This window comes from Notolepis coatsorum (assembly GCF_963971535.1).
Source record: "Notolepis coatsorum genome assembly, chromosome: 18".
Classification (NCBI taxonomy): Eukaryota; Metazoa; Chordata; class Actinopteri; order Aulopiformes; family Paralepididae; genus Notolepis; species Notolepis coatsorum.
Genome location: NC_140182.1, coordinates 20,697,384 through 20,713,421, shown reverse-complemented (window position 1 = coordinate 20,713,421; position 16,038 = coordinate 20,697,384). Strand labels below are relative to the sequence as shown.

The window sequence follows — 16,038 nt, the reverse complement described above, 5'->3', positions numbered from 1 at the left end:
TTTTAAATGGTGAAATTAAATTAGGTTGAAATTATACGACTAAAGAGTACATTTATTTTCAGTTCAATTTAGAATCAATTGACCCTTTTAAACTATTTTTCAACAATACCCTGTTATATACTGTGACAGACTCTGGGGTGTTCCGAGTTGTCACTAGACTGGATTTACCAAAATACACATGGCACACAGTAGAAGCAAGTTTAACAGCAGTTTTAATGTTGTTCAGGGGGAAAGGAGGGCTTAGTGTGACGTCAGCCAGTCCAGAGAAGTGTCTTGGTCCGTTAGCGGGGTTCGGTCCACAGAGAGCGGTTCTCGTACGGGCGGGGGCTGATCCGGGAGAAGAGACGTCAGACAAACAGGGGTCGATGCACAGGCGGGTTCTCGTACGTTCAGGGGATATATAGCACACAGCAGGATCCTCCTTCCAAAAACAGATGAACACAGCATGGGGTCACACAGACTGCAATCTTCCTCCTCTTCTTCCCTTCTCTCTTACTCACGTTTCGCACCGGTTTCGCCTGAGCTACTCCAATTAATTATGTCACTCTGTCTCCATTTTCTATGGTGTGGTGATTGCGCGCACCTGTCTCGGGCGCGTCTGACACAGGTGCGCTTCATCTGCGCTGATGCGCTCTTCTCTGGTGGTAGTTTCTCCGGAACTCCTAATATGGGCATATGCCCCAGTACCTTGGCCGACACATAGCGACACACACGCCAGCCGGTCTGCCACAATACAATACATATTTACATGCATTCACCCCTGGGAGTTGCCCGGTTCAACCACAGTTGTCTTACTGTTGGCCACTGTTAAGTGCCTTGCTCAAGAGCACATCAACAGAAGTCATTATAGGAAGGGAGAACGATACTCACTCTCTTTTTCTGCTCCAATCGTGTCGCATGGCTAGAACTAACTGTCGTGTGAAAGGACTTAAAGGATGAAAACACTACGCCTTCTCACATCCAATTCTTCATGCAACAACTGTTGGATATATCTGCATATATTCCTGTTCACATACCTGTATACATACCTGTATATTATCTCTATATCTGTACATATCCCCCATACCTACTCTCAATAGTTATACCACTGGCCAGTATGGCTTACTACCATAGTATATTTATACCTGTATCACATAATCATACTGCACATACATCATTTTAGCATATATTACCAGTAGCTTGTTATACTGTATATATCGCATTTAATCACTTTATTGCACTTTACTGTTACATTTACACTCTGTTTACATTTTAGATGACAACTTATTTTCTTTGTACTGTACCAGTGCTGTGCAATGACGATACATTTTAATCTAATCCAATCTTCATGGTTTCACTGGATGATAATTTATATAATATTGTTTGATTCCATTGAGTGATGGTGTGGTATGTCTCTCTCTCTCTCCAGACGTGAACGACTGCGCCGGTCAGCCCTGTCAGAACGGGGGGGAGTGCAGGGATCTGGATGGAGACTTCAACTGCCGCTGCCCCTCCCCCTACGTGGGCAAACACTGCCAACTCCGTAAGTCTGCTATCCTTTCCTCCGATAAGGATGTGGACAAGCTACAGGCCACTCTCAGTAAGGAATTCTCTACCATAAAACATTGGCTCATTGACAATAAATTATCTCTGCATATGGCCAAAACAGAATACATCATCTTTGGTTCCCATCCCAGGCTGCGGAAGCTGGTCTCGCCCAGCATAAATCTCGAGGGACAGCTTTTTGCAGCAAAAAAGTGTATAAGCTATCTAGGTTGCCACCACAGCAGCCTGAGCGGGGAATCCATGGCTCTCAAAACTATGAGCAAGGTGAATGGCAGAACTAAATTTCTGACCAGGAAAGCACATTTACTAGACCCTGAAAGTCTTCGCATTCTGGCAAATTCTCTTGTTTCTTGTTGCTTCGACTATGCTATCTGTTCTTGGTACGGAGGTCTGACCAAAGTTTTAAAAGATAAGTTACAGGTTTCCCAGAACAAACTCATCCGATTAACTCTAGGACTAGCCTCCAGAGCACATGTGGGCAAACAACACTTCCAGTTGCTGGGCTGGCTCCCTCTGGAAGCCAGGTCCGTTCAACTTCAGCTCAACATAGTTCACAACATTTATAATAATAGGGCCCCCTCTTATCTTACAAATTATTTTCAGTGGAACAGGGACATGCATACCCATAACACCAGAGCCAGCATTGCTGACCTGCGTATTGCAAGGTTCAAAACTAATATGGGCAAATGTTCTTTTAAATTCTGGGGAGCCACAAATTGGAATTTGCTACCTTCACAGCTAAAATGCATCAGTAGCCGGCACAACTTTAAGAAAAAAGTTAAATCTTGGTTCCTCGACAATGTCCAAAACTAGTTTTTAAAATGCATGAAAATGGTGTCTGATACATTGTTGCCTGTGGCTACGTTTGTACTTGTAGTTTGTCAAATTGTTATTTATGGTCCTGTTTTGTATTGCTTGTCTGTCTGAGACGAAGGACCACAATGGAAATAAGTCTTGACTTTTTTGTGTAGCATCCTTGACGTTTTTCTGGAATCTTGTATCTTTAAAAATGTCTAATAAAATCAAATCAAATCAAGTGGCGCCAGTCCACTCGCACACGTTGGTCCGTGCACACACTTACACATTCTCTGCTGCGCACATGCACACTCTCTCTCTCTCACACACACACACTCACACTGATGCACACACACACACGTCTGCACACACTGGATCTATATCACCTGCCATTCTATTTCTAAGTGCAGTGAAATTTATTCGATTTGAGCAGGACATTAAAGTGAATGTGATTTAAGCAGGACATTAAAGTGAATGTGATTTAAGCAGGACATTAAAGTGAATGTGATTTAAGCAGGACATTAAAGTGAATGTGATTTAAGCAGGACATTAAAGTGAATGTGATGTGGAGGCCGTCCAAACTACCTAGGTATTACAATGATCAATAGCCAGAGGTTAGAGAGCTTGTGGTAGATGAGATTAGATGAGAAATCAATACTTTTGAGGGTGAGTGAAGGGCCTGTGTGCTGTGGTATCGAGGGCCTGTGTGCTGTGGTATCGAGGACCTGTGTGCTGTGGTATCGAGGGCCTGTGTGCTGTGGTATCCAGGGCCTGTGTGCTGTGGTATCGAGGGCCCGTGTGCTGTGGTATCGAGGGCCCGTGTGCTGTGGTATCGAGGGCCTGTGTGCTGTGGTATCGAGGGCCCGTGTGCTGTGGTATCGAGGGCCCGTGTGCTGTGGTATCGAGGGCCTGTGTGCTGTGGTATCGAGGGCCTGTGTGCTGTGGTATCGAGGGCCTGTGTGCTGTGGTATCGAGGGCCTGTGTGCTGTGGTATCGAGGGCCTGTGTGCTCGCCCACCCTTTGAAACCTTATATCTCACCCTGTGTTACGCAAAAATTTAGACAGAGCCGAGTAAATCGCTTCATCCGACCACTTCGAAACACATCTGGCACACTCGATCCATAAATTGTGCCAAATTATGTCCGGGACCAGATGGACACCAATACTGGAAATCGCGATCAGACAATTGGAATATTCTTTTTGGAATACCCCCGGTCAAAGGTAAGGACTACCTGACATCAATTTCAGCTTGATCCAACAATGTTTTCATATCGATCCAGCTGATCAGCGTCTGTAGTGTTCAACACAAATGCCGTTACTGGCCATCAAAGCATAAAAAAACTCTTCCCCCCCCCCCCCCCCCCTTTCATGCATTCATGATGAAACATAATACCTATTATATACATTTGATTTGGAAATAGTAGCGTGTCCAGGCAAGAAACGCCAACGCTTATAGTAGAATACACGTAGCGCCCTATAACTCAGCTTTTCAGGAATTATCCCGGATCACTCCTAAACTATACTTATATTCACCACGGGATAACATGCGAATGTATGCATGAAGAAATGTATCTCTTTTTTGCATGTTCGACGGAAGAAAGTCACTGTCAAATGACTATAGTATTGTCTCCATAGCTATAATATAGAATATAGATATAGCTCCCCAAACATAGTGACGCACAGTGAAAATATTTTATGGAAACGTGGCACGTTAGCCACAAGGACCAGGCTAATGGCTGGCGCCCAATGTGTTAATAAGAGAGAGATCTATCATGCTTCCATATGGCACACATTTTGAAAATCAAGTTGCATTGCTTTGATTTCTGTTAAGCGTGGCTCCTGGTACTACATTTAGTATGGGAGAAATCTTTGGATACCGATATCCCGTTTTAGCCTGATATCAGGCCAATATCCCAATATCTGTATCCGTGTATCCTTAGTTATCATAGTATATTTATAATAGCATATTTTGCACCATGGCCACACAATTAATCTAGATTAACTTTGAGGAAAAACCTGATCCGGTGTATTATGACATTACTGTATCATTATTATTATTATTATTAGGGATGCTCGATATTGGCTTTTTTACCGATACCGATATTCCGATATTGTCCAACTCTTAATTTCCGATACCGATATCAACCGATATCAACCGATACCGATATATGCAGGGTTTCCCCGTCCAAAAAACTGAATAATTTCAGGTAACTAATCATTTCACTGGATATATATATAACAAATATTGTTTTTTATTTTTTTTAAACCGATACCGATATTTTCCGATATCACATTTTACTGCCGATATCGGCCGATAATATCGGTCGGCCGATAATATCGGACATCCCTAATTATTATATACGTTTCTGGTAGTGTACTCAAATGTAATAACTTTTCCTGAAGAACCTTTTTTTTATCTACTTTTTCTCCTCCCCTTTTTTCTGTATTTTTCTCCACCTGACTCTTGTCTGACTCTTAACCACTAAACCCTGCACGGACTATAATGTATATTATGTATACTACCGTGTGTATACTGTTTACTTCTATTCATAGTATATATTCAGATAAAAAATGTTTTTACCTACATGTCTTTCTCCTATTACCCTGCCTATATTTATTGTAACATATTATGACCCTCCTCTCGCCTGTGCTGCAATGACGCCTGAATTTCCACAATTTCTATTCAATAAAGGAATATCTTATCTTATCTTGTTGTCTGTTACTACCTCTGCTCTCCCTCCGTCTCCCCCAGGCTGCATCTTATCTCACTATCTGTTACTACCTCTGCTCTCCCTCGGTCTCCCCCAGACTGCATCTTATCTCACTATCTGTTACTACCTCTGCTCTCCCTCCGTCTCCCCCAGGCTGCATCTTATCTCACTATCTGTTACTACCTCTGCTCCCCCTCCGTCTCCCCCAGGCTGCATCTTATCTCACTATCTGTTACTACCTCTGCTCTGCCTCCGTCTCCCCCAGGCTGCATCTTATCTCACTATCTGTTACTACCTCTGCTCTGCCTCCGTCTCCCCCAGGCTGCATCTTATCTCACTATCTGTTACTACCTCTGCTCCCCCTCCGTCTCCCCCAGGCTGCATCTTATCTCACTATCTGTTACTTACTACCTCTGCTCCCCCTCCGTCTCCCCCAGACTGCATCTTATCTCACTATCTGTTACTTACTACCTCTGCTCCCCCTCCGTCTCCCCCAGGCTGCATCTTATCTCACTATCTGTTACTACCTCTGCTCTCCCTCCGTCTCCCCCAGGCTGCATCTCCCTGCTCGGCATGGAGGGTGGGGGCATCGCAGAGTCCCAGATCTCGGCGTCATCGGTGCACTACGGCCTCCTGGGCCTGCAGCGCTGGGGTCCGGAGCTGGCCCGCCTCAACAACAAGGGTCTGGTCAACGCCTGGACCGCTGCTTCCCACGACAAGAGCCCCTGGATTGAGGTGAGCGCACACAAGAGAGGTGGAACGGATCGGAAAAACAAAGACGACTGTCGAAAAGGGAAAAATAAAGTTGCAAATGAGAGGGGGTTATGGTTAGTTCCCAGCGATTCAGTTTTACCTCTCATTGCACAGTACTTGCCTAGGCTTCTTTTTCTGGTTTACTGGTGGTTGATTGGCATCCATAAATGTTGTCCAACTAACACCTCTCCCAAAGGCTAACCGGCCACGTCCGCTTCCATTCATTGTGCTAAGCTAGGCCAACATGCAGCCATATAGCTTTCTACTGAACGCACAGAGAGGAAACTGGTATCTTATCTTCTTGTCTCCCTCTGGAGAAGAAGGTAAGCAAATTTCCCCAAATGTTGGCGTGTTCCTTTAAACTGTGGGGAATTCCTCTCTAGTTCCCCAGGATCGTCATTGGATTTCACCGAAGCGGGTGATGTCAGCGGAAGCTTCAATGTGGAACTAGACTGGCGGTGTTCACTATACAGAATGACTGTACTGCTAGTGTTCTGAGAAAAAGTCTTTTAAATATTGGTAGTAATAATCCATCCAGTGAGGCGAGTTTTGGTTGACATTGTACGGCATATACTAGACGGCACCATGGCTATAATGTACTAGGGGACTACTTGGTGCTGTTACCGTTTGCTGTCCTTGACTTTTTTTAATCCTCTTTTTCTCCGCCTGATTTTCTATTTTTCTCCCCGTCCCAATTTAGTCGTTATGCCAATTCCCCCCCTCCCCTACCTGGTTGTTGTGCGCATGTTCCTCCTACTGGTCGGTACAAGGGAACCCTGAAGTCCACCACATGCTTCCTCCGACACATGTGGAGACAGCCAGTGGCTCTCTTCTCACCTGACAGCGAGGACTCCCATTGGTGAAGCGTAACGCGTGGGAGGTCACGCTGCCTTCACCACTTCCTGCCTTTCGCTGAGCAGGTGCCCAGACCTGACCTGTAGGCGTCGCTGTCCACAACGCCAGATTACCACCCACGACTTGCCCTCCCCCTAACCCAGCCAAACGAGTTAGTATAGCGATCAGCCCAAGCCTCAAGCAATGCTGACTCCGGGAGTCGAGACCGCAGCCTCTTGCATTGGTGACAAGCGCAATCTCCGCTACGCCACCAGACCCGCTGTCCTTAACTTTTAACAGATTTACTTGATATGATGATTGAAATTCTTTATTAGGAATAATAATGTATAACCTAATAATAATAATAATAACCTTGAGACGTAGCATCTCGTTTTTGAGGGGCTCCTTGACACAATACAATGTATGCACATTTGCAAAAAAAACATTAGACAACGAAACAGAATCTACAACAACAAACTCAACCAAGCAATAACAAATATACAAAACGAGTAAACCAACAGACGAGATGACAAAACACAAAGGACAAAACAAGATCACTTCATGTAATGCTGTGATATAGCCCGTCTATCTTCTCCTTATATTACACTATTTGCATTGTGTTTGTTTGTCTACAACTCATGCCGGCTGTCTGATCCTGGTTCCAGATCAACATGCAGAGGAAGATGCGTTTCACGGGCATCGTGACGCAGGGCGCCAGCCGCATGGGCTCAGCGGAGTTCATCAAGTCCTTCAAGCTGGCCTCCAGCCTGGACGGAAAGACCTACACCCTGTACAGACCTGACGGGCAGAGGAAGGACTATGTGAGGAGACAACACAACACAACACAATAGAATGCAATATATTACAATACAATACAATATATTACAATACAGTACATTACAATATTTTACAATACAATAGAACACAATACAAATTAATACAATATATTACAATTAAGGCTGTCAAAGTTAACGCGGTATTAACGCGTTATCGCCCGATTCTATTAACGCCACTATTTTTTTTAACTCACGCTTAGCTAAAAAATATATATATATATTTATTTTTTACTATACTTCACTCAGGTGTATTATTGATGCTCTCATTGATACTATGTTTGTTTCTGAAGTGTGTGTGTGGTGTGTGTGTGTGTGTGTGTGTGAGATATAAAGAGAGAGGGGGGTGAGAGAGATGAGGGATGGGCAAGAGAGAAAGAGAGCTGGGAGAGTGTGTGTGTGTGAGAGAGAGAGGGGGGGCGGGGGTGATTACTCAGCCCTTGTGTGGGTGAATGTAACAAGTTCCTAACGTTTTCTTTCCCCTATTATTTCATGCACACTTTATTCATTGTTTTAAATTATTATTTTCTTTTAAGTTATTTTGTGCATCACTCTGTTTTGAATTTGATGCAAATTTGCAATGCATGAGGGTCATCCTTTTGTGTTAAATGGCTGCATAAAGCAAGCATTTGTTGACTCGCATGTTGATAAGAGTATTAAAACTTGGAACTTGAAAAATATCTGTTTAAGGTAGAAAAAAAATTAAATAAAAAATGCGATTAATTTGCGCTTAATCGCGAGTTAACTATGGACAATCATGCGATTAATCGAGTTAATTATTTTAATCGATTGACAGCACTAATTACAATACAATATATTACATTCACAAATACATTCAAACACCAGGAGTGACAGGTGACACTTGTACAACACCAGGAGTGACAGGTGACACTTGTAGAACATCAGGAGTTGCCCACGTAGGGGACAGGAGCTGTTCCATTTTCATCGGCTGCAAGCTCAACGGTGCACACACACACACACACACACACACACACACATACACGTACACGTACACATACACACACACACTAGACTGCAGTGGCTACCTATTACAGCAGAGATATAACTAAATAACACTGTCTGGCTACCCATTACAACAGAGATATAACTAAATCACACTGTCTGGCTACCTATTACAGCAGAGATATAACTAATTCACACGGTCTGGCTACCTATTACAATAGAGATATACGGTAACTAAATCACACTGTCTACCCATTACAACAGAGATATAACTAAATCACACTGTCTGGCTACCCATTACAACAGAGATAAAACTAAATCACATTGTCTGGCTACCTATTACAGCTGAGAAAGAATGATGATTGTGCAGGCTGCGTCTATGCTTTTACCAACCGGTTCGTGTTTCCGGGTTCCCGTTTTGCACTCTGATTGGCCACTGACCTACGCTAGTACGCCCCCCTCGCTATGAGCGTAGCATGGCCTACAGTGTTTTATTCAACATGTCTATTTTTCTTTGGCTTCATATTGTGTTTCCAGAGAATAATTTGGGGGCCCATTTGAACCGGAAACACTGGTTATAAAGTCACCCCTCCATGAAATACCGTAGGAACAGTTGAACAGAGCACACCATGTCCTCGAATGACGTAGCCTTATGTGGATACATTATATTTGTTTTCAGTAGGGCTGCAACTAACGATCAGGAGTTGCTCATGTAGGGGACAGGAGCTGTTCCATTTTCATCTCATTGGTGCAGCTTGTAATAGATCATCTACCTTTTTATTAGAGCATATTTGAATGTACATCACTTCATCACATGACCAGAGGGTAGAAATTTGACACTAGAGGGCGCTTTAGTTGTGTGAAGTTCTACAAAAATGTATTCTCCACAAACACTCAGCAACTGTGCGATTTTGACTACATTGATTCATAACTGTGAAAAAAGTTATTTATGTTTGCAGTATTCTTTTTAGGGGATAAGTCATCATTCATTTGTTTAGTGTCGGATGAAACAGGCGGATATTGATATGATATGAATTCCTCTGTAGAATTGAGTTATTCTCAGAAATTAACGTTTTTAGTTTGTCACTGCACACCACTATGAAATTAATGTCAGTAATACTTTGTGGTGATCTGCTGGCCTTTTCAATAAGCCATACAAACCCCTGTTGGTCTCTATACTCTTAACACATGCCCACTTAAACACGCACATTCATGATCCTCCATTCATCCTCCCACTCACCCGCAGACACTTCGTCCCACCTCGCTCTGAATGAAAGGGGATGTCCTAGAATGCCGTGGTGTGTCAACAACCAGGAAGTGTTCTGATTGAGAAGATCTGATTGGTTGCATTCTATGGATTCCTCCTCTGGCCTTTAGAATCGCATTCTGAATTTGTAATCGCAATCCTATACTCCAGTTTGCCAGTTTGCCAGCTGTGTGGGGGCAAGTTTGGACACGTTAGCTGCTGCTGACTAGAGTAAGGCCTACTGCCTGGACCGTACTTACTGGACTGACTCACAGGTCTGTTCTTAAACATTTGAAGAAGTTAAGTAAGTCACTGTTTGGATTATTATTCACATGGATTATTATAATCTTTTGTGGCTGAGAACCTAAAAGGGAGTTTTTGCTTTTTTGTTTCTTTCTACCACAATGGAAAACAAATATGCAGCCACATTGACCACCAAGAAACCAATAACTCACTCTGCAGAAAGCACACAGATGCGACGGAGCAAAGATGATCATGGGAAATGTTTTGAAAACACAGAGACGGCGCCACAAATGACGCATTATATATTTTAACCCTTTCACTACCACACTACAGAAGGTTAACCTTTCGCTACCACACTACAGACGATAGTGAAAGGGTTAACCGTCTGTAGTGTGGTAGTGAAAGGGTTAACCTTCTGTGGTGTGGTAGTGAAAGGGTTAACCCTTTGTCGTGTGACAGTGAAAGAGTTAACATTCTGTATTGTCGCAGTGAAAGGGTTAACCATTTGGTAGTGTGGTAGTGAAAGGGTTAACGGTGCTCCCGCTCTCTCCTCTATAGGTGTTTGTGGGTAATGTGGACAACGACGGCACTAAAACCAACTTGTTTGAGCCGCCCATCGTGGCCCAGTACGTCCGCATCATCCCTGTGGTGTGTCGCAAGGCCTGCACCCTGCGCCTGGAGCTGGTCGGCTGCGAGCTCAACGGTACACACACTACACACACACACACTACACACTAGACTGGCTACCTATTATAGCAGAGATATAACTAAATCACACTGTCTGGCTACCTATTACAACAGAGATATAACTAAATCACACTGTCTGGCTACCTATTACAGCAGAGATATAGCTAAATCACACGGTCTGGCTACCTATTAGAGCAGAGATATAGCTAAATCACACTGTCTGGCTACCTATTACAGCAGTGATATAACTAAATCACACTGTCTGGTTACCTATTAGAGCAGAGATATAACTAAATCACACTGTCTGGCTACCTATTAGAGCAGAGATATAGCTAAATCACACTGTCTGGCTACCTATTACAGCAGTGATATAACTAAATCACACTGTCTGGCTACCTATTACAGCAGAGATATAACTAAATCACACTGTCTGGCTACCTATTACTATTACAGCAGAGATATAACTAAATCACACTGTCTGGCTCCCTATTACAGCAGAGATATAGCTAAATCACACTGTCTGGCTACCTATTACAGCAGAGATATAGCTAAATCACACGGTCTGGCTACCTATTACAGCAGAGATATAACTAAATCACACTGTCTGGCTACCTATTAGAGCAGAGATATAACTAAATCACACTGTCTGGCTACCTATTACAGCAGAGATATAGCTAAATCACACTGTCTGGCTACCTATTAGAGCAGAGATATAACTAAAGCACACTGTCTGGCTACCCATTAGAGCAGAGATATAGCTAAATCACACGGTCTGGCTACCTATTACAGCAGAGATATAGCTAAATCACACGGTCTGGCTACCTATTACAGCAGAGATATAACTAAATCACACTGTCTGGCTACCTATTACAGCAGAGATATAACTAAATCACACTGTCTGGCTACCTATTAGAGCAGAGATATAACTAAATCACACTGTCTGGCTACCTATTAGAGCAGAGATATAACTAAATCACAATGTCTGGCTACCTATTACAGCAGAGAAAGAATGATGCTAGTAGGACAAACATGGCCTACAGTGTTTTATTCAACATGTCTAAAACTACCAGCCAGAGAGATTTTTTACCGGACAAAAATTATAAATCGCTTTTTAGTATATCTCCATGAATTATTATATGTATTGTGTGTTATCTCTCCACTCCGCGCTATGGTAGTGCTTGTGCCAGCACAGGAGATACGATTAAAATGTTTTTTTTTGTCTATATAGATATTTAAATCAATATCTTCCTTTTGAATAACATAGGCTCAGGAATCAGGATTGTTAAAGCTAATTAGCCTAATCCATGTCAAAAAGAGTAGCCTATAGTAAATGTATACACACACACACACACACACACACACACACACACACACACACACACAAGAGAGAGGGAGAATAGCTATAGCTGACTTAATGATTTTACAATATTTTTGCTAAGTTCGTTTTTATTGTGTAATGCTACTTCAAATCATTGAACGGAGAGGGAGAGAGAGAGAGAGAGAGAGAGGGGCTCAGCGCCACCCCCCCCCCCCCCTTTCCTAACTATTGGAATTCTGCAAAAACGAAACAGATTTCTCCTGTGCCTGTGAGCGTTCCCAGGGTTAGCTAGCTTAGCTTAGTTAGCATTAGCAGCTGATTGATTGAACATTTTATTAACAGATTGCAGAATGGGTACAGTACAGCTCAATACACACAATTGTTAAGGGGATGCAGACCAGAAAAAGACTTTCGTCTTGTTTACATCAGGGTCCCCCATTTTCAATTCATCATAATATGATGGATAAGGAGCTAACGTCAGTTAAGGTTTTTACCGTGACGTGGGCATACAGGAATGGCGGGGATGTAAAGCATGTTAGACGCAGTGGACCCGTTGCTCGCGGAGTTCTCATTGTACATAGAAACAGCGTAACTCACGAGAGGAGTTGTCACAGGGATGTAGAACGCAGGGCTAAAGAGCTGTCATAGCTTCTAAAATGTAAGGTGGGGGTATCGGGCTCAGCCCCTCCCTTACAGCTGGAGTTGACGTGAAACATGGAAGTTATCAAATGCGAGCGAAACACACACTTTGCGGCATTGGTACCTCCGGTTTAGTCAGACATCCCTACGAACACAGTTTGTGGGTGGGAAGCCGGTGAGATATGGGTCCTGGTCATTGCAATAGCGATCCCTACTGGTCGGCCAGGGTGCCTGTTCCGCAAGGAGGGGATCTGTGGGAGATAGCGTGAACCTCTGCATGTGTTATGCTCTCCCCTCGAAACTCCTAGCTGTCCTCCCCAGACCAACAGTAGTGCAGCATGTGGTTGTCTACACACCCTCCCAAGACCAACAGTAGGGCAGCATGTGGTAGTCTACAGTACACCCTCCCTAGACCGACAGTATGGGAGCGCAACGACCAGGAATGGAATTGGCATAACAACTAAATTGGGGGATGGGAGCAAATGTAAAAGGCCCAAAAAAATAAGGCATTTAAGCGATGATTGATCATAATTCAAAGATTCTGTATTGGTAGTAGCGGTGAAACGCACACGGCAATATATCAGATTTTCACACACACACACACACACACACACACACACACACACACACACACACACACACACACACACACACACACACACACTCTCTCTCTCCCTATGTAAACCTATTCCCAAGTGAGACCATTATGGACATTTTCTGCTGTGGATACATTGGCAAGGACACAAATGAATCAGACATAGAAGTATTTATGGAAGTTAGGAATGTGGTAGTAATAATCATCATCCTCATCATCCTCATCATCATCATCATCATCATCATCATCATCATCCTCATCATCATCATCAATGTTGTGGTGCCTGAAGCCACAGATAATACGTGGCTTCCTTCATGTTTTCTCCACAGCGACACGCATCCTGTTCATCTTACTGTTCCTTTCATCAGCTGCCAGTCTGGGCTCTTGCCAACACGCTGGCCTTGTTACTCGGGCGTATGCTCACTCGCTCACGCCATCACTTCATGTTTGTTCATCAGCGATAACAAAAGTGTCTGTCTTTCTCCCACGAGGCATGCCGTTTGTGCCAGTGTGTGTGCATGGTCGTAAATCACTCTATTTGTAGCAGGCAGCGTGTCCTTTTGGTTTGGGGTCACATGTCTTATCCGTCTTCCTGTCTCTTGGTAACAACATGCATGTGTTGTTTTTGAGTCACTTCTTGGTCTTTTTCGAACCCAGAGCGATATCGCAAGATTAGATATGGGAATCTAATTGAATTGGGTGCCGATAGCCAGCACCTAATGTAAGATGATATTGACACTGCATGATGACTCCTACACTTGGTCCTTCTGCCCAACGTACCTGCATGTTGCTGCTGCTCTGCCATCTCACTCCTCTACTCGCCTGCCGCCACGAGACTCGTCTGTCTCAAAATTCTCATTCAAATCCATTGGGCCTGACCGATTCTATAAGGCTGAGTAGGAACTTAACCCGGGCCGGCGGCAGATGGCAAAAACGCCCCTGAAAGTTCACAAAGTGCACCTGAAATTGTGGAATTGAAAATGTTTCGGCTGGCTAAAACGAACATGAGATCGAAAAGAAGTACAACTTGCTGTATAAGACCTAGATTCCCACTCTTATAAGGTTATAATGAGCGCTCTTATCAACCCAGAGAGCTCTCAAAGAGGAGACTAACCTGTAACGTGTGATGTGAGCTACACTGGGCTCAGCATGGCTTCCATAGCATCATGTCTCTTGCTTGTTTACGTGCTTCTCATCGCTGGCTGGCTGGCTTGGGCCGTTTCCCCCTGTCTGTCCGCCTTGTCTATCATACTTTCTCTTCCTTTCTTCCTGCCTTTCTTTCCTCTTGTCTGTCTCTCGGCCTGGTCTCACCTCCACAGTGTATTCCAACACGGCAGGTTGTTCTGAGCCCCTGGGTCTGAAGTCTCGGCTGGTGTCAGACCGCCAGCTGAGCGCCTCCAGCGTCTTCTCCACGTGGGGCATCGACGCCTTCACCTGGCAGCCGCACTACGCCCGTCTGGACAAGCAGGGCAAGACCAACGCCTGGACGGCCGCCACCAACAACCGCTCAGAGTGGCTGCAGGTAACGTTAGGGTCGGGGTTTGATGGCTAATTACCTCAAAGAAATGCTGACCGCATTCTATTTGATTTTATTTTATTTTATTAGACAAAACTTCATTTAAAACATACATGCATAAATCGTATACATTAAAAACACAGGTTGTCAGGGAATTAAACTCGTTAAAGTCCTTAAAGAAACATGGAATTATGAATCTATCGAATCTGCTTATCAAATCCAAATAGTTTCATATCCCATATTGAATCCTTTTCTTTGGTAATTACTTTGGGGGGAAAAGACTATTTCTTAGGTACAGAATGTGTATTGATATTATTGGGCTCAGTGCAGTAGCAAAATATTCTTTTGGCAATTTTATAGCACAACAAAGTTATGAACAACTTAATATTGAAAGACTGGGGTTGAGGGGAGTTGTAAAAAGGAGGAAGATTTGTTAGACTCAAAGCTTAACGAATCTGGTAGCATTCTACTAACCTGGAAGCCAACCCTATAGCTGCAGGTATAGGAACAGACTAAAGGAAGCCAACCCTATAGCTGCAGGTATAGGGACAGACTAAAGGAAGCCAACGCTATAGCTGCAGGTATAGGGACAGACTAAAGGAAGCCAACCTTATAGCTGCAGGTATAGGAACAGACTAAAGGAAGCCAACGCTATAGCTGCAGGTATAGGAACAGACTAAAGGAAGCCAACGCTATAGCTGCAGGTATAGGAACAGACTAAAGGAAGCCAACGCTATAGCTGCAGGTATAGGAACAGACTAAAGGAAGCCAACCCTATAGCTGCAGGTATAGGAACAGACTAAAGAACGCTATAGCTGCAGGTATAGTGCAGGGGCTTAGTAGGGTTGATGAGTAGATGATGAGCTTCAGACATGATTGAACCACTAAGTGGTCAATGTTACAGTACCCACACATCAGAACAAAACAAAAAGATTTTAACAATGTGCGATACCAAACGGGGCTCTTTTGCCAAGAGGTTGCTGTTTGACAGCATTACAGATTCTACCTTTAATATCTGAAGTACTTTCTCTAAGACCGGTCATGTGAACCTCCTCTCCCATCTTGCCCAGGTGGACCTGGAGTCTCCTAAGAGGGTCACGGGTATCATCACCCAGGGTGCCAAGGACTTCGGCAACGTCCAGTTCGTCACAGACTTCAAAGTAGCCCACAGCGACGACGGGCAGTACTGGAGCATCGTGAAGGACGAGACCACCAAAACTGATAAGGTCAGCAGGCGGGCCAGAACACCTGTTTATAAAGTCATCGCTAAAATACCACCATATCCTGGTAGGTTTCGATAGCTGGATATCTCTTGAAAATCCTTGTGTGAAATGAAACTCGGATGCAGGGCCAGCCAAGG

At 43.8% G+C, this 16,038-nt stretch overlaps 1 protein-coding gene across 1 annotated transcript in view; it reads left to right on the top strand.

Moving 5' to 3' along the window:
* mfge8b (milk fat globule EGF and factor V/VIII domain containing b) overlaps positions 1-16,038 on the top strand; it is a 73,478-nt gene that overhangs the window by 53,739 nt on the left and 3,701 nt on the right. The window contains 6 exon segments of the mRNA XM_084335060.1: positions 1,409-1,522; positions 5,605-5,786; positions 7,304-7,459; positions 10,482-10,626; positions 14,500-14,684; positions 15,749-15,904. Coding sequence (XP_084191186.1) covers positions 1,409-1,522; positions 5,605-5,786; positions 7,304-7,459; positions 10,482-10,626; positions 14,500-14,684; positions 15,749-15,904 — 938 coding nt within the window.